The sequence below is a fragment of the Penicillium coprophilum genome (genome assembly GCF_028826855.1).
Source record: "Penicillium coprophilum strain IBT 35676 chromosome Unknown utg000001l_segment0_segment0, whole genome shotgun sequence".
Taxonomy (NCBI): Eukaryota; Fungi; Ascomycota; class Eurotiomycetes; order Eurotiales; family Aspergillaceae; genus Penicillium; species Penicillium coprophilum.
The window spans coordinates 2,174,170-2,197,311 of record NW_026622720.1 but is presented as its reverse complement, the minus strand read 5'-3'; the positions used below and the strand labels follow the sequence as shown (position 1 = coordinate 2,197,311).

The 23,142-nt window shown below is 49.1% G+C and overlaps 10 protein-coding genes across 10 annotated transcripts; 4 read left to right on the top strand and 6 right to left on the bottom strand.

The window, feature by feature from the left end:
- Positions 1 to 267: 267 nt before the first annotated feature.
- Positions 268 to 2,130, bottom strand: N7500_000826 (amino acid permease GAP1; the record flags this gene model as incomplete). The annotated part of the gene is made up of 3 exons (XM_056671972.1): positions 268 to 1,330; positions 1,383 to 1,800; positions 1,860 to 2,130. The coding sequence occupies 3 exons, from the start codon at positions 2,128 to 2,130 to the stop codon at positions 268 to 270; spliced, it is 1,752 nt and encodes a 583-aa protein (XP_056537545.1).
- A 3,722-nt stretch (positions 2,131 to 5,852) lies between these two features.
- N7500_000825 (RNA-binding protein LSM5) lies at positions 5,853 to 6,516 on the bottom strand (the record flags this gene model as incomplete). Its single annotated transcript, XM_056671971.1, has 6 exons — positions 5,853 to 5,891; positions 5,946 to 6,009; positions 6,200 to 6,227; positions 6,285 to 6,323; positions 6,383 to 6,439; positions 6,492 to 6,516. The coding sequence occupies 6 exons, from the start codon at positions 6,514 to 6,516 to the stop codon at positions 5,853 to 5,855; spliced, it is 252 nt and encodes an 83-aa protein (XP_056537544.1).
- A 366-nt stretch (positions 6,517 to 6,882) lies between these two features.
- Positions 6,883 to 10,643, top strand: N7500_000824 (3'-5' exonuclease; the record flags this gene model as incomplete). The annotated part of the gene is made up of 3 exons (XM_056671970.1): positions 6,883 to 7,007; positions 7,064 to 10,416; positions 10,477 to 10,643. The coding sequence occupies 3 exons, from the start codon at positions 6,883 to 6,885 to the stop codon at positions 10,641 to 10,643; spliced, it is 3,645 nt and encodes a 1,214-aa protein (XP_056537543.1).
- Positions 10,644 to 11,065: 422 nt separating this feature from the next.
- Positions 11,066 to 12,196, bottom strand: pex10 (ubiquitin-protein ligase peroxin 10; the record flags this gene model as incomplete). The annotated part of the gene is made up of 1 exon (XM_056671969.1): positions 11,066 to 12,196. One exon carries the CDS (start codon positions 12,194 to 12,196, stop codon positions 11,066 to 11,068), a length of 1,131 nt encoding a protein of 376 aa, XP_056537542.1.
- An 805-nt stretch (positions 12,197 to 13,001) lies between these two features.
- On the top strand, positions 13,002 to 14,517 carry N7500_000822 (EXS domain-containing protein; the record flags this gene model as incomplete). The annotated part of the gene is made up of 5 exons (XM_056671968.1): positions 13,002 to 13,086; positions 13,146 to 13,195; positions 13,277 to 13,962; positions 14,019 to 14,335; positions 14,444 to 14,517. 5 exons carry the CDS (start codon positions 13,002 to 13,004, stop codon positions 14,515 to 14,517), a joined length of 1,212 nt encoding a protein of 403 aa, XP_056537541.1.
- A 1,245-nt stretch (positions 14,518 to 15,762) lies between these two features.
- On the bottom strand, positions 15,763 to 17,492 carry N7500_000821 (putative cyclopropane-fatty-acyl-phospholipid synthase; the record flags this gene model as incomplete). Its single annotated transcript, XM_056671967.1, has 4 exons — positions 15,763 to 15,969; positions 16,027 to 16,778; positions 16,829 to 17,315; positions 17,385 to 17,492. 4 exons carry the CDS (start codon positions 17,490 to 17,492, stop codon positions 15,763 to 15,765), a joined length of 1,554 nt encoding a protein of 517 aa, XP_056537540.1.
- Positions 17,493 to 18,139: 647 nt separating this feature from the next.
- N7500_000820 (uncharacterized protein) lies at positions 18,140 to 19,475 on the bottom strand (the record flags this gene model as incomplete). Its single annotated transcript, XM_056671966.1, has 3 exons — positions 18,140 to 18,909; positions 18,967 to 19,197; positions 19,259 to 19,475. The coding sequence occupies 3 exons, from the start codon at positions 19,473 to 19,475 to the stop codon at positions 18,140 to 18,142; spliced, it is 1,218 nt and encodes a 405-aa protein (XP_056537539.1).
- A 442-nt stretch (positions 19,476 to 19,917) lies between these two features.
- On the top strand, positions 19,918 to 20,602 carry N7500_000819 (tropomyosin; the record flags this gene model as incomplete). Its single annotated transcript, XM_056671965.1, has 3 exons — positions 19,918 to 19,935; positions 20,080 to 20,384; positions 20,440 to 20,602. 3 exons carry the CDS (start codon positions 19,918 to 19,920, stop codon positions 20,600 to 20,602), a joined length of 486 nt encoding a protein of 161 aa, XP_056537538.1.
- A 314-nt stretch (positions 20,603 to 20,916) lies between these two features.
- On the bottom strand, positions 20,917 to 21,618 carry N7500_000818 (rRNA-processing protein RRP17; the record flags this gene model as incomplete). Its single annotated transcript, XM_056671964.1, has 2 exons — positions 20,917 to 21,384; positions 21,430 to 21,618. 2 exons carry the CDS (start codon positions 21,616 to 21,618, stop codon positions 20,917 to 20,919), a joined length of 657 nt encoding a protein of 218 aa, XP_056537537.1.
- Positions 21,619 to 21,836: 218 nt separating this feature from the next.
- On the top strand, positions 21,837 to 22,926 carry N7500_000817 (Ac45/VOA1 transmembrane domain-containing protein; the record flags this gene model as incomplete). The annotated part of the gene is made up of 5 exons (XM_056671963.1): positions 21,837 to 21,931; positions 21,985 to 22,283; positions 22,343 to 22,447; positions 22,496 to 22,732; positions 22,787 to 22,926. The coding sequence occupies 5 exons, from the start codon at positions 21,837 to 21,839 to the stop codon at positions 22,924 to 22,926; spliced, it is 876 nt and encodes a 291-aa protein (XP_056537536.1).
- Positions 22,927 to 23,142: the final 216 nt, after the last annotated feature.

The window sequence follows — 23,142 nt, the reverse complement described above, 5'->3', positions numbered from 1 at the left end:
AACATACAGAACAGACAATACAAATATACTGTGGCACCTTACCCTCTAAAGCCGTTGATGACTTCCAGGGTCCCCCACAGCCAAGACTACAGGCTTGAGATGATCATCGTAAACATGGAATGTAGGTAGTGTAAAGGTATGAACGTTTCGTATGATATTCATAGACGGGATTATGGTATCGTGATTATCTTTAAACAAGCTTTCAAGCATGAAAGATGAAGTACATAGGGGTAGATGTTTAAAAAAAAAAAAGCTCAAAACATCCGCTTAACAGAAGAACCTGTAAACCTTCTTCCACGCGGGCCAGTCTTTTTGCTCGGCAATTTCCTGCTCAATCAGATGCTGGATGTCAAGGTCACGACGACCGGTGACCAAATCCACCTCGGCGGTGCGAACAAACTTGGTCCTGTACATGATCTTATAACCGACGTAGCAAATCAGAACAACGGGGGCAGCCAGGTAGACACTGAAGAAGTTTTTGGCAATCTCGCGAGGGGTCTTCTCTGCGTAACCAATGGGGGCGAAACCAACCCAGAACTGGGCAATCAGCACGAGACAGTTGAAAATGAAACCAATCCAAGAGCCAATGAGGCCGGGCTGAGAACGGAAGGCCAGCTCATCCAGGCTGTGGCCCTGGTGCTTCCACGCACGACGGAAGAGGATATGGGCACCACACACGGAACCCCAGGTGAAAATAGATGAGAGACCTGAGATGGCCATCATCCAGCTGAAAGCCTCAGCTTGCACGTCCGAGGCGGCGAGGAAAGAAAGCAGGCCCAATGTAGATGCAACAATAATGGCGGGTAGGGGACGACCCTTGCGGTCAATGTACGCAAGGATCTTGGGGGCCTGGCCCGCCTCGGCAAGGGCGGCAAGAGTACGCGAGGATCCGTAGACGGACGAGTTACCGACAGACAGGACCGCAATCAAGATGACGACGTTCATGATCGAAGGCAGAACTTTGATTCCGGCGTTCTCGATGGCAATGACGAAAGGAGAAGCCTTGATATCGGCGGAGGAGGAACCACTGAGAAGCCTGTCGTTGGTGAATGGCACCAGCATACCGACAACGGTAAGGGAAACCACGTAGAAGAGAGAAATACGCCAGAAGACCTGCTTAACGGCAGTGGGAAGAGACTTGCGGGGATTGGCGGTTTCGGCGGCGGCAAGGCCAACGAGTTCGGTTCCAGCAAAGGCAAAGGCGGCGTTGACAAACACACTGCACAGACCCTTGAACCCGTTATTGAATGCACCTGGGTTGTACCAGAACTTGGCGCCAATGTATCCACCTTCGGGGCCACCACCGCAGTTGAGGATGATTCCAAGGAGGCTAATGATCAAGTCAGTGAGGTGCTCCAGTTTCAGACAGCCACATAACTTACATGAACCCAATAACGGCAACGACCTTGATGATGGAGAAGACAAATTCAGCTTCACCGTATCCTCGCACACCGAACATGTTGATGGAGACAATCACAACCCAGAAGATGGCTACCCAGGCGGCATTTGAAACACCTGGGTTCCAGTAATCGACTGTTATAGAAGCAGCAACAATCTCCAAGGGTAGGACAATGAGCCACTGAAGAGCGTAATTCCAGCCCATGGCGAAACCCCAAGCAGGATCCACGAAACGAGTCGAGTAAGTGGCGAAAGAACCGGCAACGGGGAAGAGGACTGCCATTTCACCCAAGGCGTGGACAGTGCAGTAAAGCATGGCTCCAATCAAGATGTAGGCAATCAGCACTGAGGCTGGACCACCGACGGCCAAAACGGATCCAGAACCAACGAAGAGACCAGTACCTATATAGTAAATGGAATTAGCGAGGTCGAATGAGATGAGAGAAGCATCAACAACATACCAATAGAACCACCGATAGCAATCATCTGCAAATGGCGACCCTTCAAGTTACGCTGCAGCGGGGAGTTGGCAGTGTTATGGGCGGCAGTCTCGATATCGAAGCCAGAACCATCAGCTCCAGCACGGCCGGTGACATTCTGGTTGGGATCTCTCTTGAAGCTGTCCAGCACCCGTTGGCCAAAACTTCCACGCGTGACAGACGAGTCGCCATAGGCCGGGGGAGTATCCGAGGCACTCTGGACTGTCGTCGTTTCGAACTTCTTCTCCTCCATGGTGTGTATGAATGAGTTTTCTCTTTCAAAATGTTAGGATTATCCTGAAGGATGGACAGAAATATCTATCTGTTCGACCCAAAAAATCGACAGAATGGGAGGTCTGATCCAAGATGAAACAAGAGGAAGATTGATCGTTGGGGAGGGGGGAAGACGAGGGTATAAATACGACCAGTCCACTTTCAGATAAAAGCGATATAAATCATTTTACGTTCAATATAATCAAATTAAATTAAATCAAAAAGGACGCAAATCTATCTGCTTTGATGCGCTTAGACCAAGTATTTTTTTTGCACTAATAACGTTTGAGACTCCAATCTTCTGATAACCTTGGCATCTGAGTAAGGCCTCTAATGTACATCCGAGGCAAATGATCTTACTTATTATTGTAATTGTTATGATTATTATTCAATTCCAATCTACATAGTACACCGTAAGAATGATGTTTGAGATGAGTTACACATACGGAGTATGCATGGCGGAGAGCTGCAAGCGTCCTCGAAGAGCTTGTTACCGGGAGATAAGCGGGAACGTGGGAACCCTCCATGTTTCACCCGACTATCTTATTGCGGACTAAAAAGGTAAAATAAGAGCTAATTATCGCGAGTCCAGGGTGTAAGTGGAACCCCCCCCTGCTCAACGCCACTTATCTCTCGCGTGATTGAGCCTGTCAGAATGGGATGATTTTGCCTGGTCTATGGGGATATATGCCGTAGTTATCTCGTATTTTTGTAAAGTCATAGTCTACTAGAATGAAAAAGACTTTATGTGTATCATGATATTCCTTGCCAAGGGGGGGCACTCGAGGTACTCGAGGAAAAAGCCAAGCTTCTGGAGCCCAAAGACGGCAACTCCCCAGATCCACTAAACCCCATCTGTCGGTCTCTCCGCAACTCTACCTAGGTACCCGATAGTCGATCCTTACCCAATCAGACTCGGGAGATAAGGACATTTCTCACGGCCCTCTCCCAGGACTTCCTCTCGCATCTTTCCAGAACACTATATCGGGAGAGATTTTCTAAGTTTGGAAGAAAATAACCTTTGAAGGATGCAAATATCCGCAACAATATAATATTGACCATTGGACAGAAAAGGAATCCGGTTCATTTTTCATCCCTTACCTATGGGGAGGCTTCCCGACGGACCCCGTTCCTGTGGCATGCGCTATGGGCTATGGCTATGCGTGCAATGCCATATGGCTAGAGACAGTAGCTAGCCCCACTGAGGCTGGTTGGCGGCCTTTCACAATTGAATTTCCTGGCTCACCTCGGTACATTCTCTTGGCCTTACGGAAAAGTCTTGGCCTTATGGTAAGGTCTTGGGCTTATGGAAAGGCAGACAAGATTGCGAACGGTCGAAACCACCTCGGGTTTGCCCCTATCGCCTGACATGAGCTCTAGTGGTTGGAGAAGGAATGGCGCCACAAATTCCTCGTTTGGCGTTTTTGGGGCGAGGATGTCTACCTGAGGGGCTCGTGGCGGTCTGCCAGTGATATGCATGGAAGCACGGGAGAAGCATACCAGTCATCCGAGAGGGTGTGCTAGGAAGTCACTATCATGTGGTGCTCATTAAAGACTATGATGATTGGTCTTGTCGTCGGCGCGTTAAGCAAGATCCTCGTATCTTTGCGCTATGCCTATGCATGCAGAAAACAAGAAGCAGGAAACTCTGGTAGGTCCAAGATTATGCCCTCGCATCCTGAGGTCGGCGAATAGACTTCCATGGAACCACTAGCTGGATTTGGGCATCCCTGTCGAACCTTGAAAGGATTAATCACATTTGGTGACTAAAATGTGGTGGCTAACATATGGCTTAACATTAACATCTCAAGGTGTTCGTAACCGCGTGATCCCTTGAGGCGAGAGAAAGCTCTCTTTCGCTAAATCGAGATGAGGAAACGGGCTCCACCGGTCTTATCTTGCATGTGCCCGGTTGCGGGTCAAGTCCATCACCAGTTTCTCAGATAGGGTATTCCTTCCATAACAATTGGGCACGGTCAACAAGAATAGGGGCCAAATAAAAAGGCGCACCAGGGTTCTCGGCCTTGAGCTGAATAGAAATTATGCTTGACTATCAGCCACTCAAGCCTTCCCCAGCTGATGGCGCGCAGTAGCTGATTCTACTGGCCACGCTCCCGCAACTGATAGCCACGGTAACATCGGGGTGGGTTGGCATTTGTGTTCCGGTGACTGGACTGGAGCCAAGGATTGGGATTACTTGTAGGTCGGCTGCGCCCGAAAGGTACTTCCGTACGTGAAACGGAGTACAATTTGGCTGCCTACTAGTAACAATCCTTGAGATCTGTAACATATTAGCTCTTTCGTTGACACATCAGACACATCGGACCCTTTTTGAGGTTATTTGTTGGGTTTCAAAAGATCAGCAGAGTCGGGCAATACCCCACAAAGTCCGGAGGACTCCTCCATTCACTTTGAGGTTACTCAAGCCGACCAAAAGGCCCCGGAAATGACCAGCCCAGACCACGCAATGCGGATTCAGATGTTCGCCATAAGCTCGGCATTACCCCAGGTTGTTCAATCTACTCCGTGCGCCATTTCTCCTTTTTTTTGTCCCCGATTTGAACAATTTTCGGAAGCCGAGTCGGAGCTCTTCATTGATTTTATTTTATGATTTGTCTTCAAAGTCTTGAACAAAATCAATCCAAACGAGTATAAACTCCGGAGTCGATATTAGGTGCATATAAAATGTGGGGGTGACATTCTGTTAGGTAACAGTTTCCACATAGCAACTTTGGGAAAATCTGGGGAAAAGGTGGCACAAAGAAACGTGCTTTGGGGGAAGTGATGGAAATCCCGAAACTTGAAAGCCCGTATTCACTGCGACCCCTTTCCTTGAGTACCACTTTCCTGGGCACCTGATCTTGTTTGAAATTGGCACTTGGCAGCCTCCTGCAGCATCTACGTTATTGTAAACTCGGCATGGCTCTCGAGGGTTCAACAGCATATTAGTATCGGGGCGGTCTCCAGATCTACAGTACAAATTAGGAGGTGATATATCGACTAATGTACTCCGTACGGAGTACTCTGTACCCCGGATGATCACAAGCCAATGAGCTATTCGTTACGATCCACCATAATTCATCTCCACTTTATCGCAATGGACTGGCTAGCAATTTGACACGAATGTGGGGTAGTCAAGGCAATTTGGAGTCGGTTTCTTTACTTCGTAAATCATGATATTCACGAAGAATAGTCCGATCAGCATGCAGGGGCCTCTGCTCGTGTCGATGGGATGGTTCCAGATCTTATTAATATCCGGTTTCAAACTGTAAATAGCGGGCGGCGACCGGGATTAGCCGTTGATAAGCTGATTTCAGGTAGAAATGACTCGCTGGGAGCTTATCTTGGTCTGATAGTCCGAGGCCTTTGGGGGGCTAGGTGGGTACCTAGTCCCTGCGTGCCTTATCTCGTATATCAATGGAGGCTGCAGCTAATCCCTGTAGGCGGACTGTGCTGTAGAAATCGCCCCTGGATTGTAGCTAGCTATCAAGCGCATTCTCTTGGGTGTTCTTGGCAACAGCTTCATCCTTGTCTTACTCCAATGCTGAGCTACGCGCGACGAGACTCGGGATAATAGGCGGGAATGCCAGAAGCACGCTTGGCATGGATGTTCATTCAACGATTTTGTTCTATCTCGTTGCGTTTGGTATCATTAATACACAAATTTTTATTTCGTCACGGCAAGAGCTGAATATCTCAAGCTCATGAGCTTGCCACGGGGCCTTCACCACCGGGAATCAACTGGTTCCAGTGTTAATAAAGCACCCAGATGATCTCATAATGAATATCACTTACCATGCAGATGTTGTTTCCATTCAACAAAAGCTTAGGAAGCTTGATCTGGGCACCGGTATAGTCGCTGAGAGCAGGTTAGTCTAGGGAGCTATCATAGCAGTAACTTGTCGATCATGTCGATAAACAATCTGCGAATCCAGATGGAGATCAATGAGCACTGTCCAGGGGATCGGAGCCAGTGCAAGCAAACAAATACGGCCACAGAGAGGGACAAGGGTAGTCCAAATTGGGAAATCAGAGATCAAAATACATACAACTCTGTCACGTCTTCCATAACCATGTCTAAGTTGGAATTAGTGCCTGGTGAGATCGTCACACTTCTCATACAGGGATACTCACTGACGTAGTCATCAAATCCGAGCAAGGTCCCGGAGAACTCTTCATAAGCATTAGTACCTCGACTCAGTTTCATTGTCAACCATTGAATCCTAGCTGACCTTTATCACCCTTCATGACAACCCAAATCCGGGAGCCAACACACTTATCAATGAGCTCTATCAACTGAGTTAGCGGGGTCATGGTTTTCTTAGGTCATTTGGCACACACCGAGGGGAAGCAGCTGAGAAGCCATGATGTTGGAAGATAGAAATTATGGATGCTGGTAAACTTTTGCTTGAGTAGCGTCTTGATTAGAAAACAAAGGTGATCAAGCGTTTCGCGTGGGCAAGTTCGATATAGAAAAGGACGTGATCGCTCGTCGCTCGGCACGTATGATGATCCGGCCCGAGAGACTAGCCAAACAAGGATTAGCGGCAACTTCCAGAGGCGCTTGGAGCTCCGCAACATGGATGGAGTGTTATCCTGATCCTTAATTGGTCTCCTGCCTCCAGTTTCGTTGATTGCACATATACTGAGTTACCATTTGTTGTCCATCAAATCGATCATATTCGATTCCTTCGTGGGCCTTCAGGCTGGTCCACTATGATTGTCACACATTATGCCAATACGGCCAAATCTTTTAGCAAGTCGGAGGACCCGATCTTCGATTGCAAAACATAGCGGTCTCCTCGATAGATCCATGTCCTATGGTTCACTACAAAGGGGACTTTTTGAGCGGCGGCGGTAAGCACACTATTGTGTACAGCTTCAATGGCTGTATTTTTTTAACTAAACTACAGTGGCCACAACACTTGCATACCATCTGTCTCGAGGTTTCAAAATGTGTCTTTGCCGAATACGAACCCCTCGTACACTCCACTCGCGAGCTTTCAACCAAAGCGGACGTTTTCCAACACTACACGCAAAGAAGGCATATGGGATGATGACGACGAAGAAGTCCTAGAGCCAAAACCCGCGCAACGAACTCCAGGCCGGTCGGGGTTTGTGCGCCCTGCCCATCATCGAGACTTGACAAGCTTGATTCGATCGAGAGCAGAGGGAAAAGCTCGCGTATCTGAACGCCTGCGCATTGAGAAGCAGTTCAATTCGCTACCTTCATACCAGAGGCTTGTTGAGAATTTCATCCAATTGAAGTATAAACACCTTGATGACCTCGTTGTTGAATCCACTAAGGCCAGTCAAGATTGCATCGAGGCCACTGAAAGACATGTGGCTGAATGGGAAAATCGCTCAAACTTCATCACGGCGCGAAGTATAGCTATAGTGTCAGACGCCACAGATTCAGTTCTACAAGCAGAGAAAATTACGAAAGAGTACATCGCTGAAGTGAGACATCTTTCGTCTTCCATACTGGGCCGAATCCAGGCTGCTGTCACAAAAGCAGAGAATACCGCTCGGATAATTGATCATGAATTCTGCTGCACTGTTTTTGCTGGAACTCCAGAATTAGCAAGAGAGCTGCAGTTATCCGCCCAGAACATCGGCGATTGGAGGACTTCTCTCCGTGCGATTCACATAACGCTCCTGGAACCTCAGATCAAGACTTCTGAGCAATCAATCCGTCAATTGAGAGACCTTCTCAACAACGATTACCTAAGACCCAGGGAAACTGCGAGAAGTCGAATTGATGGAGTGATTCATCAAAGCAAACTGATTGATAAAAACTACGCCGAGTTGAGACTGAAAGCCACCAAAGCAAGGCCCTTCGCCATCAGAGACCTTTGCCTAGAGCTTCAAGGCAACGTGAACATTGATCCAGCCGATAGACGGGTGTTTGGCCAGTACAAAGAATTTATTGAGCGTAGTCATAGCGAAATTCGTTCATTTGCTCATTATCACCGTTCAGCCTGGCTTAGAAGGCAAATGGCTTTCCATCCACTTCGACAAAGTGAACTATGGAATCTGTCTGATTTCATGGCAGCAGCAGCTTCGGCACGTCCTTCTACAGTAACTGACAAGAGTATCTTGCTTGCACATGCGCTAAGTGCGCCAGAGGCCTCACCGGCGAGTCAGTACTTAGAGAACAGTCGGCTCCTCCTATCCAACAAGATCTATCTCCAATACAAGCGTCTTTGGAAGCCAAAACCGGCACGCAGCTCTGAGCTACATATCTATTGGCGACAGTTGGATGTAATAGCTCCACTTTACATGATCGATCTTAGCACATGGTCGCTTCACAACGAGGGTTGGTACCTTCACCACAGCCTCAGAGGTGATCATGGAGCATTGTGGGCCTGGGTTCCTGATACGACTCTGCGGCACACTCTTTCAAATTTGGCCGATTGGTGCATGAGATTTCAGGAACATCGCGGTAGTCTTCGAAAATTGGTTGCTAGTTACAAGCATATAAACTGGCTGCGTCTTCGATCGGAAACCGTGCTCCACTCAATGGGAGAACCTGCCTATCTTGCTGGAAGGTTTGAAGTCCTTGATCCAATCAGCCAGGATAACCGCCGCTTCAAGCAATGGACCGATCGCATTGGCCAGCTGGCTACTGAAGCCCATACTACCTCGATCGCCACCCAGATGTCGGAAAATGAGTGGGAATCCATCCACAACCAGTTTGGCCGCCCGATTGTGCGGGATGCTTCCGCCAGCCCCCAGTTCTTAGAACTGGGTTCTTCGGTGGCCAACCCCAGGCGTAGGAAGGGACTAGAGGAATTCAAATCTCCCAAGGATAAGGCTGCTTTTATGAATTTCTCTCAGAGCCGTCTCTCGAGGTATATTAATGAGCAAGTGCCGGGCCATCCAAAGTCCCCACCTACCAGTAAGGATAATCAGGGGCCCGATCAGGTTGTGAAACGCTCGAGTCGTGCCTCTGGGCGGAGAATAGGGAGGCTAAGGAAGAGAGCTGAACAACAGCATTCAGCCGATTTAGCTGCCAACCAAGGTGTTGAACACGAGAGGCGCCTTGAAGACAAACTCAATGGCTCAACAACAGAAGCTGATGACCACTCAACAAAGGGGAAGCCTGTATCTAAATCACCCCCAGTGGATGTGCCTAGCGTTCAGACCAATCAGGAAGACAGTCGGGTCATCTCCAAATCCTCGCCCAGACTCTGGAAGAAGCAATCTAGGAGCCACGACGTGCCTGAATTCGACTCGTCCCTGGGCAATGCGCTTGCTAGCCATACATATCAAGAAGGAAACCAGGCTCCTCCCAGGCCAGCACACATGCTTTCGAAGAGCAAAGACATGGGCCCCAATAAGGAGCCACATCTTGATAGCCTCCAACCACCGATGAGACAAACCAGTAATGAATACCCAGGCACACGGAGACACAACAAACCCCGACCTGCCCTTATGCTATGGAGAAAACCATTCGTTCAACCAGAACCAAACAACGGGAGAAAGTATAGTACGGATGCAGTGTCCTACCGAACAAAATTTCGACAAGACGGCGATGTCAGCGATGATCCCCTATCTAAACGGCCGTTTGAAACTGCTATGACCCCGGTCCCAGATACCATGGCCAGAGATGGGCCAGGGTCTATTGAAGAAAATGATTCCGCAGTTGACCTAGTCCCATCATCAGATATTGGTTCCAGTGTCAACAATCTTACAACCCCCCAGTTTTGGAGCCATAGTTCACAGCAAAGCCCCGATGGCCGAAAACTCATCGTGCATTATTGCCGGACCCTTCAAAGCACCGAAGAAGCTGTGCAACATTTCCTTGGGAGTAAGGTCATTGGATTTGACATGGAATGGAAGGCTCAAGCATCGGGTTGGGACAGCATTCAAAGCAATGTTTCCGTGATCCAAATCGCAAACGAGGAGCGTATCGCCATCTTCCAAGTTGCGCTCTTCAGACCTGCACGTTCTTTGGAGGACTTGGTCTCCCCGTCATTAAAACGCCTCATCGAATCTCCCGACGTCATCAAAGTGGGTGTTTCAATCAAAGCAGACTGCACTCGGCTGCGCAAATACCTCGGCGTCGACGCCAGAGCCACCTTTGAGCTCAGCCATTTGTACAAATTGATCAAGTACGGCAAAGACAATCCCAAACTGGTGAACAAGAGGGGCGTCAATCTCAGTGAGCAAATCAACGAGCATTTCGGTCTGCCTCTCGAGAAAAGTGATGATGTCCGCTGCAGTGATTGGACTCGGGCTTTGAATTATCGTCAGGTTCAATGTGAGTACTTGGAGACCTGCACAATCTCTCTTTTCAGTACTAATCGTGTCTTTTCTCTAGATGCTGCTACCGACCCCTATGCCTGCGTTCGGCTGTTTCATACCATGGAGGCGAAAAGACAAGCCATGAACCCAGTGCCGCCTCGTCCTGCATACGCTGAACTCAACCAGCCCATTGTTCTTCCACTTGGACAAGCAGTCAACAGCGAGGAGGACCCATTGATCTGACCATGTAGATATGTATGCATGCATGTACTTTGGACTTGCATTTGGATGTCTCCTAGATACCCCACTCGTTTTGATTTGCAAATATTAGAGTATATATTTGTACAGTTTCAATCCTGAGAGGTCTTTTGCTTTCTTTCGTCTTTTTTCCCCGGCGTTGTGCTTAAACGGCCTGCATATTGATGTGATGTATATTTACAATCTACATGTACTAAGATATGCATATTCCACATTACTGTGAGTTCAATCGAATCGTGGCGTGGAACTCTATGAGAATGATACTTGAATGAGATAGAAAAAAGGGGGTATATATTTATCCAAGATAAGTGTATAAACATGTATCGGCTATGCCAATCTCCTCGGCGATAACCACAAAGATCATAAAAGCACTAGCATAGGACTTATTACATCAACTAATCACAGAGCTAGCCTCTTAGCGGAAGCACTTTAGACAGTAAGACCTCCTGTCGACATAGCGGACACTCAGGCTTTTCACGAACCCAGTCCCGAACACAAATCCAGCAAAAGACATGCCCACAAGTAGTAACACTAGGATCCTTGAACATCTCCAGACACAAGGTGCACTTCCGCTGTTGACCCTCGGGAATCCACGCGACGGCGCCAGGGTCCTCCTCAAGATCATACAGAGGAACAGAGGCAGGAAGAAGTGGAATAGCAGACGGGTTCTGGATCGAAGCCAAGACAGCTCCGCCCTGCGAAGAAGACTGGCCAACATCCGCAGACTGGTTCTCGTCTTCATTCATACTTGCGCCCAGTTTGCGGGCATGCAGGAACCCCTGTACAGCGATCTGGAGAACAAGTAACACACCTAGAACCTCATATCCGATACGCTGTTCATTGTCGTCGATCTTCTTTGTAAAAACGTAGCGCAAACGCCAAAGTCGCTTGGAGAGATGGTAGTACGAGCCCGTGAAATAGAACGTCGCGATGCTCAACGCATAAATGGGCGACAAGGATGTGATGGAGTCCAGGTGTTCAAGGAGGTATTGCTGGATGCGCAGTTTCGTAAAGATCGGCCGTTTGATCGGGGTGGTTGAGAATTGGGGTTTATTGAGCAGGCCAGCCTGCTGTGCCGCTCGTAACTGCTGACGTGCGATGTTACGCTCAAGCTTGTTGCGGATCTTCTGTCGCAGTGTGGGTAGTAGGCGTTGCAGTGTCCATGGTACTAGGATGCTGCTTAGGATGTACCCCACGCGACGGCCAATTGACGGTAATTGAAGTGTGTCATCTTCTAATTGTACAAGATCGCAATATTCTTCGCCTAGGGTGCGGTTACCGATGGCGGTTGTTAGGGTGAAATAGAGGAGTTCTGTGAGGTGCTTGATGGCGTCGGAGTGTGTATGGGCGTATCGGGCGCCGCGGAGAGCACGGATGATGCCTTGAGATTGTTGAATCAGGCTGCCTGTGAGAAACGCATCCTTTTCGTGCGACCGGATGATATCTGGTGAAGTTGCAAAGGGGTAAAAGTGTGAGGTAGATGAGCCGAGGGCTGAGTTCGCAGTTGGTAGAGAGAGATGGGAGTCGTCGTCCGCCATGGTGGGTTATAGAGTGTTGATATAGGGATATTAAGCTTGAATGTGGCTGTGGATGGGGTATTTGCTCATTTAGTGCATCCCTAGACCAGTCATCGGTTCAATTCCCCAGCTTTCATACCTGGAGATAGCAATTTCCCCGGAGTTGCCCTCGGATGTCATGCCTCGGTATAAGAGTGGACATCATGTGACCTCCATTCAGATCATGTGATATCTCACGTGGCTGACTGTATCATACAGCCCATACCGATGCATACGATAATTACCATATTTCCATACACCGCAAGCGTCCCACTTCAGGTACTTCCGAGGTACCTGGCGTTTGTTGCAGATGAAAGCGGAAGGCTTGCAGTGGCTGAATGTACCTCATTCGGTACCCCCTTTTGCAGAAATCAGGGGTGTTACGTAGTTCCCTCTCAAAGAGATTTTTTTTTTGGTATATGATGCCATCTGTACGTGGTTATCCTGGGTTGTAACTACATACTCACCTTATACATGTTTTTTCTTGACTTCTCCTGAGATGCGCTTCTCCCTAGTTCTAATATTCTAATTATATCCAATTCGGCATTGTGTGGAGATCCAGACCATCGGCGGCCTCTGACTAGTCCAGGCGTGTACTGGATAATCTCCTCTCCGCTTATTAAAACTGCCCCGGCGGCTTCACTGGGAAAAGTCTCAACTTCTGGACTTTCAAGATCGTCGACTCACCCCTAGTCATTCTTTTTTCTTTTGATTTATCTACGGGGTTCTTTGTTGTCGTTTTAGCCTTTTCTTTTTCTTGCGATCGCTTCCCCCTGATCAATGGAAGATGGCGGTTGATCAACATGCTCAATTGGATGCCTTTGGGCTGGTCTTTCCATTGCCGCTACGTGTAGCCGCACTCTTGGTTGCTGGTAGGTGACACTTCTGTCCAAGATGAGTACCAATTAGGTATGTTAACACAAGGGGCTAGGTTTCTGGGGATGGGGTCTTAACCTTCAATACCTGGCCAAAGCGAACATCGTAAGTGGCGCCCCTCATCTAGCCATCGTATCACCGTATCACCGTATCACCAGCGGCTAATCAGATTTCCCATACCTTCAGGACGTTCCGGCACTCATCAAATATCCTGCCCGCACATCCTCCTCGCAACGTCCACATCACACCGCCGTCTATCGTCTGGCCACATGTTTCACCATCCCACTGGCCCTATGGTTTCTCGTCTTTTGGGTCGCCACCCGCCGGTCGCCTGACTTGGTAGAACGATTGGACTGGGTCCCACAATCGGTGTTCATTATCCTCCTTCTTATCCTGATCTGGCCTTTCAACCGCGCCTCCCGTTCCGGCCGAATCCGATTTCTCCTGACCCTCAAGCGGATCAGCATTGGGGGCCTGGCTGAGTCTCAAGATGGCAAGTTTGGCGACATTCTGCTGGCAGATGCCCTCACTAGCTATGCTCGCGTAATCGGGGATCTATATGTCAGCTTCTGCATGTTCTTCACCGATGGCCTGGCCGCTACTTCGAAACCCAACCGGGCATGTGGAAGCTCAATTGTCGTTCCGATCATCCTTGCCGTTCCTAGCTTGATTCGTCTTCGTCAGTGTTTGACTGAATATTATCGTGCGCGGCGGACAGTCACCCGGAGAGAGACACAAAAGGCAACCCAGCACTTGGCCAACGCTCTTAAGTATGCAACTGCGTTCCCTGTCATTTGGATGGCCTCCAAAATGCGTAACTACAATCCCTTGGAGCTACGTGGATATAGCGAGGTCAGCATGATGCGTCTTCTGTAAGCTTGTTATTCCTCATCTAGTATGTCTATGCCGTTCTCTAATGCCCCCACAGCTTTATCGTCTCTTTCATCAACTCCGCCTACTCTTTCTGGTGGGATGTTGTCAAGGATTGGGACATGACCCTCTTCTCCCCGGAGCGTCGCGACAGTGGCCACCCATACGGACTTCGCCGGTATCGCTACTTCGGATCCGACAAGATGTACCACTACGTCATTATCGCGGATTTGGCTCTTCGTTTCTCATGGCTATGGCGCATTGTCCCAGGCCTTGGCTGGATTCCAGAATCCGAAAGCGGAGTCTGGATGCTCATGTTCCTCGAAGTTGTACGACGTTGGATGTGGGTATTCTTCCGGACTGAAGCTGAATGGAGTATGTTTTACCCCTGTGCACCTGCACTGCTCCTGATCCCAACCGTGCGACCCAAGCACCACTATACTGGTTTTCGGACACTTTTATTAACGCTTTTTTGTGCATTAGTTCGAAACACCCATGGCCCAGGTCCAGATGACGTCCTCCTCGGCGAATACAACCACAAATTCGACGCGGACTAAATTCACCTACACCTTTCATCTTTGATCATAACTTCGAGCGACTTGGAACGAGAACGAAAAACACCCCCTCTCAACTCAACACAGCCGTTGAGTCTTCGGGCATATACTGCTCCCCTAACCAATCTCAGAATAACCCTACCCAATTCAGTACTAGAGCAGCGATAGATGAGGCCTGAGCATAGCTCTTTTATTTTTGTTTTCCCGGCATGTGTGGATCACTGTCATCACACGCCCGTGTACGCCTATTGTTTTCCTTTGGGGGCTCAATTCAGCTATATGTGCATGTCACCTCATGCGCAATGGATTCCTAGATTCCTAAGACTTGATCTCTGGGCCTGAGGCAAGCATGAATTTCTTTTTTTCTCTGGACTTGTGGTTTACTCTTTACTGTACCAATTATTTACCTAGGGTCAACCTGGTCTGACGTCTGCATTTACCCCTTTGTTTCCCTCTTTACATATACCATTTATTCTATTGGATCGCAATCTTGGTCTTCTATTTCTTTCTTTCCTTGCCGGCGTTTAGTTGTCGGAAAATCTAATCGGTGTTTGTTAGTGGCTTATCTTTATGGCCTTGGTGTTTTGATGATTAACGAACCTAATGATTGAAAACTTGAATTTGGCTTCTAGACACATGGTGCGACTTTGTTAGACGATGCCGGCTAGACTGTAGTGGCAGGAGATGTAAAGGCCTAGAATTCCGCTGCATTGTCTGGCGAGTCTCCCGGGCTTCATGGCCTTATTGCGAACTCATATTGGGCATGTGTGAAATTGGCCCAGTGCAAGTCACGATATAACTTATTTGAATTGAAGGGAAAACTACGGGTGTTGGTCTAAAGAAAATAGTCCATTGACATCTAAAAAATAACACCACAAAGACAGACTCGTTGACTTCGTGCAAATATCCTCCACAGACAAGGCGACACATAAGAAATAGAAACACAACCACAGACAAATAGCGAAATAAATATCCGGGTGGACCAGCCAAATAGGCCTCTGACCTATCCATGCTTCTCTCCCACTGCCATCTCCTGCCAGTTTCCTCCCACTCATGCGTTTCAGGTTCGCTTCACCTCACCTCATGTCACTCATGTCATACATATTTGTTGAAACATTTGGATATGCTCACAGTGGAACAGCATCCATATATTGCTGCGCCCTTGCAGGTACTGTCATACTAGTCCGAGGGGGGGCTGATATGAACCCCCGGATAAGCAGATGAGGGCGAGGATTGTACATCAATCCTTCAAAGGTCCTTCTTGATGACGTGGGCCTTGGGAAGGGTGCCAGCGCGGTCGATGGCGCTCTGGCGAGCTCCAGCAAGACCGAACTGAGTGGCGATACCTTCAATACGGTGGGTGGAGTTGATGTTCTTGACAAGGGTGAGCTGCCAGCAGGTAGCACCACCCTGGCGGGAAGTGATGGTGGAGGAAGCAAGGAAGTACTCCCAGATCTAAAGAACAGTGGTTAGTAAGGCTCTAGAAAGACTAAGGACTCAGCCAAAACTTACGCGGAACCAGCGCTTTCCATACTTGGCCTCGACCTTGTCGCGGTTGCCCATCCAGTTCCGGTACCAGCGCCAGAGGGTAGCAGAGTAGTGCACACCAATGGTGTCAACAGCCTTGACTTCAAAGCCAGCACCCTCGAGGCGGTCTACGACGAAACCGAGAGGAGTACTAGCGTCGGCACCGGGGAAAATGTATTTGTTCATGAAAAGACCCCAGATCAGATCCTCGTATTGCCAGGACTTGCGGAGACCAGCGATCTGCAAGAAGAAAGTACCGTTGTCGTCAAGCATGTCGTAAACCTGGCTCAAGAAAGAAGAGAAATGACGGACACCGACGTGCTCGGCCATCTCGAGACAAGTGATGTGTTGGTATCCACCCTCAACACGTGGAGCATCGCGGTAATCACTGCACAGAATACGACTCTGATCCTCCTCGATGCCAGCCTTGCGAAGACCATTGTTACCCCAGGCGGTTTGGTTGCGGCCAAGAGTGATACCGGTAACATGAGCGCCGTAGTGAGCCGAAGCATACTTAGCAAGGGTTCCCCAGCCACAGCCAAGATCGAGGATCTTGTCACCGGGCTTAACACCAATCTTTTCGCAAACAATGGCCAGCTTGTTGTCCTGGAGCTCCTCGAGAGTCTCCTCCTTGTTGATATCACTGATGATACCAGAGGTGTAGATCATGCGTGGGCCAAGGAACCAAGCGTAGAAGTCATCACCTCGGTCGTAGTGATCGCGGACCTGCTCCTCGTCTAGAAATAGGGTTAGAATCGCCAACGAAGCTGCAGGAAGAGTTACTAACCCTGAGAACGAGTGTGCATAAGCATCTCGGGGATGAAACCAAACAGGAAGTGCTTGAAGAGACTAGTGGTGAACTTGAAGTTGGCCCAATCGTGACGGTACTCGAGGCACTCCAGAGCATCGCCCTTGAAGTCAACCTCACCATTAAAGTACTTCTCATAGAAGACGGCCATGGGAATCTTGCTCTTGCCACGGTAAGTAGCACGGTCGTGCTCGCTGTGGAACTGCAGATAGTGCTCGACGGGGCGGCCACAGTACTTGGCCTTCTCGGTCTTGCGAGGAGAAACGGCCGAAGAAACAGCCCAGAAGGACACCAAGATGGGAACTGAGGTGAAGAGAGCAAAGAAGATGGTGGTATAGAAACCTCCACCAACCTGGCGAGCTAGATACCAGGGCACGATGATCTCCAGAGCAATCATCAAGCCATTGGAGAAGCTGTCGCTGCCGGGTGAGTCGGCAGGGACTGGGGCATTCTTAATAGCCGGGTACTGGATAGTAAAAGATACAAATCAGGTCCTGGACACGTCAAACATCCTTCGCGGATAGCTCTCTCTTACCAGGGTAGTCGGAACACCGCAGTCGAAGGCAGGCTTGGTCTGCTCGGTGGCAGCCGGAGTCTGGATGTATTCGAACTCCTCGGTGGAGTCCGGATGAATGGTCGTCATGGCGGCGAAGGTGAGAGGAATTGGAAAGGAAAAGGAGAGGCCAGAGTAAATAAGAAGATATGGGCAATTCCGGGGGCGGTGTGGGCTAGACCAAGGTACCGGGAAGTACGTGATTGGTACCTGTAAGTTCCACGGATGGGCTACTTCAGGACCTGGTACCCGCCAGGTACACCGAGTTTACTTTGTGCCGCCTGTCCATTGGGTTCTGTTTTTCCCACTGACGTACGCACTACGGAGCATTATTACAGGGATTAGCTAAGTGGGTTTGTCTCATTCACTAACTTATTGTGAGCCCTTTGTGACAAACACCCAGTGACAGTGAACCTGGAATTCCACATCCCTAGAATCTGGTACTGCCTACGTGGTCCTCAAGGGAAATACCCATGTGCGTTCTCGCCTGTCTGTGGCTTGGCAAAGGATCATCATGGGAGTGGAGAACGCCTGAAACAGTATGCTCCGCAGTTGACCTCGGAAGGGTTGCGACCTATCCAGTTACAAGTACATTAACACTAATTCCCATAACGCCGGGATCCTTCGGCTTGCCGCCAAACCCTGTAAACAACTGCCAATCGTATGCCAAATAACCAAAGTGAAGTAGAATTGAAGGTTAGAATCCCCTTTCGATGAGTATCTTTCGCAACATACCCCTACAAAGTGAGCTGGAAGCTCTCCGCCTCATCATCTTCGTCAAACGTGGGCAGTGATACTTCCAGTTCCTGGGTGGTTTCATCCGGGGTATCAAAGCATCCAGCAGCTTTACAACGAGTCCACATTTCCGAGTCCAGCGGAGGGGGTCCATACAGCTGCATATAAGTTTCGGGAGACAGAACCTCAGAGCTCGAGGCCCTCTGCATTTTGGAATGTTTCTCCCGTAGGGTGGACGACACACTGCGTCCTTTGGAATAGCCAACGGTCGTCCGAGAGTTGACAGAAGCAGCAGTATTGCGCATGGAAGAGGGGTTAGACGGGAGCCTAGCCTGTCTTTTAGGCATGACCAATGACGATGCCAACGATGCCACCCGTGGTTTCGGGGTCAGAGCCACTCTGGGTGCAGTAGTTGGTTGAGGTCCGGCAAGTGCAGCAGCAGCGTCGCGAGCTCGAAGCGTGGACACACTACGAGTTTGGCGTGCAGTTGTAGGTCTGTTGGTGGAGATGACATCAGGCTGGAGTGCCTTTGCAGACTCGCTCTCACCGGAGCTCTCAAACCCAATGTCCTCGAGTTGTTTCATGATCATATCATCCACCATCCTGTCGCACGCCGCTGAATCCTCTTTGAACTTCCGCTGTTTCGCTGTGAGTCCATCCCTGCCGACTTGTTGCTTTCCGTACACACTCTCCAGTCCTAGAGCTCGATTCTTAGGTTTGAATTGGGGGAATGTGGTGTCATATGTTACATCGTCTGGAAGGTCTGGAAGATCTGTAGCTCGTCAGAAATAAACTTTTAGGGTTGCAGCTTTAGTGGTGCTTAGCGTACCTCTAGGCTTAGGCGGCATGTATTCAATATCCGGTACATCGTCGGCAGCAGAATCGATGTGGACTTTGGTTTGGGCTTGTTGTGTCACTGGAGCAGCTTTTCTGATCTTCTGGGTAGTGGACTGTCTGCGGTTTGTTTTCGGTTGCTTGGTGGTTCCAAAGGGCGCGGGTGTCTGGAGATTGTTGGCTTTGAGATTGGTCGTTTTCATGCCTAGAGGAGCGCGGTCCTTCACTATAGGAAATAAGTTAATTATCCAATCCAAACTTCTAATTATCGCGAAAAGCACGCGTACCCATCGGAGTCATAAACGCGTTGCCCGGTTTTCCATTCTCCTGGCGATTACCATTGCCCTTCACAGTACGGTTTCCAAATGCCAAGGGGTTATTCTCGTCATTTCGTTGCTTGCCGGGGGTCTTGGGTGCTAGCGGCTTGCTTTGGTTCAAAGGCTTAGCTGCAGCGGCAGTCTGGTGAGTGTTTACCAGGTTCTCCTGGTCGCGAAGAGCCAACATAGTGGCGAAATGAAACAGATGATTCTCATGCACCGTCTGAAAGAGATCAAAGTCGCGTTATCCGGTTGAGAATGATCAAGAGCCAGAGCAAGTTCTAGATGCAGGTGTTGTCAAGTGGTTGCCCGTGGAGACGCGGCGATCGTTGGGCGGTGATTGGCAGAGAGAAAGAGCGGATTGTGTACCTAACCATACCATGGTTACGCCGTTGGTACACAGTAAGTATACGGTACCTCCCCTGTAGTGGAGCTAATACCTGTTGTGTTGGTACTGTCTACTTGTTCACTAGTCAGCCATTCTTCCTCCCCTTCTCTCCCAAAACTCTCCCCAAATCATCTTCCCACCCATCCAACACTCGCCCGGTTTCTCGCTGAGCGAAAGCCTAACTACTCTTCCTTTCAACCATACATATTATCTTCTTTACTTCCTTTTCAATACTTCTAAAATGGACAAGATTAAGGAGGTAAGTCACCAACACCCCTGCCGGCGGGGTAGCTTCACTGTTTCCCAAAATCAACCAGCCCCTCGTCATATGCATATATGCACCCCCCTCCAGCATTCCATCACTTCCCAACTGGGATTTTTGCTAACATAGGATTTATTTTAGCGCATGGTCGCCCTCCGCGCCGAGGCTGACGAGGCTCATGAGCTCGTCGATGAGCTTAAGGCCAAGGTCAAGACATTGGAACAGGAGAATTTGTCAAAGGAACAAGAGATCACATCGCTCAACCACCGCAATCAGCTTCTAGAGGAGGAGGTTGAGAAGGCCGAGACCGCTCTCAAGGAGGCGAAGGATGCTGCCAGCCAGAGCCTCCAGCACGACACCCAGAATGAGGCCCTTCAGCGACGGGTGCAGCTCCTTGAGGAGGAGGCCGAAGAGAATGACAAGACTCTGCGGGAAACCAATGAGAAGTACGACCCGCTATTCATACTTCCAAAGTTAGGCACTAACATCTTGGGCACTTAGGCTCCGTCAAACCGACATCAAGGCTGGCCACTACGAGCGAAAGGTACAGGCACTTGAGGATCAACATGCTAAGCTTGAGCAAAGATACGAGGATGCGATCAAGGAACACAACACCGTGAAGAAGGAGCTCGATGACCTTGCATCCCAGATGGCCGACATCTAAGCTGGTTTGGACTGGTGATGGGTGCAGGATATCGGGATACATTTGATTGGATACAGGCTTCAGTATCTGGTTTGTCTGCTTTTTCAGGCTGTGATTGTTTGTGTTATACTGGTGCCAATCATATGGGCCAGATAAAGCGCTTTGATAGCAATAACTTTTTATCATGCAACGTGCACTACGGTGTCTACCATTTCCTGCATCATTGCATTCTTTCATGTGAAACGCCTGTGATCCGTAAAATTGACTAATGAATAATTGCCTAAAGCCGAGTATATGCACATATCATGTCGTATCTCTTTCAAGATGTGGTTTCCTCACTCCTCTGCGCCTTTTCGTGCCTTTGCCCTCTTCGCTTTCACAGCCCGCTGCTTTAACATTGTTTGCTTGCGCTCGACCTTGGTCTCATAGCGGAAGTTTCTCTTCTTTTTCCTGGCTGCTTCGGAGGCTGCACTCCGGGGCTTTCTCTTCTTCTTTGTGTCTTCTGTCGACTCAACCGGGTATGTTTTCTTTTCTTCGCCTTCTTCGTCCGCCTCCTTGGAAGCCTTGAGTAGACCTTCACGAGACGCATCCATTTCTTCAACTGTGACCGTTGTGTATTTGTCCTCGTCGATATATTCGGCTTCATAGTCCACTGCTGGAGGCTCCTCAATTCCCTCCCAGCCTTCCTCTTCTTCCTCACCCTCCATTTCGCCGAGGTCTCCAGCATCCTCCTTCATGCGCTTGAGTACCGCTTTATGTTCCGCCATTGCCTGTTCGAAGTCTCTTTTGCGATCCTCGCGAATCTAAAAAAATGAGCGAATGTCTTTAGGCGAGCATTGAAGACGAACCTTTTTTCTTGCATCTCTCTTCTCCTCCTTATATCTCTTCAGGGCATTTTCTTGTGCATGCTTGGCGCGTTGCACCTTGCGTTTGTGAAAACCAGTCAAGTATTCATGACGGGACTCGTCGTCAAAATTGACCTCTTCAACTTTAGGCCCAGCAACAATTTTGCGTTTTTTCAAATCCTTGGGACCCATGGTGAATGAAAAGCCCAATTTTGGGTACTTTCTTTCAAACAACAAGTAGACCTTTGTATACCGTAGGTTGTGTTAGGACTGCGTTCAAAAGCAAAAAAAAAAAAGTTGATATTAAAGCTCAGGCGGGTCGGGGCTCTCGACCGCCTCCGAGGCCAAGTCGGACACCTCCCGTTGGCAACATCATCGCCGACCTGACCCCATCCCCCACGACAGACACAATGTATTTTAGCAGGTTCGGGTTACTAGCCCTTGGGGTGTCTGCCGCAAATGCTTTCAGAGATACTTCGCCATTCTTCCTCGCCTCAACTTCGGAGTATGTTTGATTGAAGGTCTCCCGATACGGTTGACTAACCGCTTCTCCCTTAGGGTCCTGACGAACTCCGCCTACATCCAGACAGGAGCTTCGCTCCTCGAGAATCTTTCCTCATCTCTTAGTAACTGTCCTTCAGATTACTATGTCGTTGTCCATCAACCTGGTGTGCACAGTTCCGACTTCTCGACGCGAAAGTCAGCACCCCGCTTGGGAGCGAAGATGCTCGGGAAAGACAGCTCGATCCGGTCCAAGATGAGCATCAACGAGGTCGCCGGATTGGTAGAACCAAAGGAGATCAAGAGCCTTTTGGAAAAGAAGTGCAAGGCTCAGACTACCGCCGTCGACGCTTCCTGTAAGTTGCTTTGGTGCCCAACAATGGAGTTAGCGAACATCAAAGCTAACAATGTGAAGCCGGATCGTACCCCTCATCCTTCGAGAAGGGACCCCGGATTATTGATGTCGAATTCCCCATGCTATCACTGGACTCAGACCGTGCACAACAGCTTTCTGGATTCGGTATGTGTGCAGTCCACTTATGCCTTTCATCGTTACTGACTCTGCTAGATGGTTACCTTGCCGACATCATTGATCGCCTTCCCTCCTCATCCAAATATACAATTATCTACATCACCTCGCCGAGAGAGTTCCCCGAGACAGATTCCGTTATCTATGAAGCCTCCGGGGATTCGTACCAAGACCTGCTCCGCATGGAGCTCAAGCGGGACTACTCCGCGCATGGTAGCGTCTCGAGCTCATCAAACCACACATCTCTCTTTGAGGAGTACCAATACTTCACTCCAGGTTTGTATCTCTAATCCTACCACCTATCTGTTTATTATACTCACCTCCTTCCAGGTATCTTCATGGGACTCATGGCTACCTTCCTGTTCCTCGCGATCTTGTACATCGGCATCAATGCCCTAAGCAGTCTCCAGATCCCCTATGCTGCATTTGAGAAGGATACCTCGGCTGCTGTGCAGAAGAAAGCGCAGTGATTTGTAGTGATTTGTTGGATTTCTTTCTTTTTTTTTTTTTTTTGGAATACACCTCCATTACTGCGATTGATTTTCTTTGGGGTTCAAGGAGCAACTATCTTGTATTTCCATGTATGATAAATCATAGTCACCCAGTCCTCGAATGTTAGATTTGCCTATGTAAATTCAAGTCCTTCATGTCTTTTTTTTGGAAACTGTCAGGTGACAGTCTCAGTC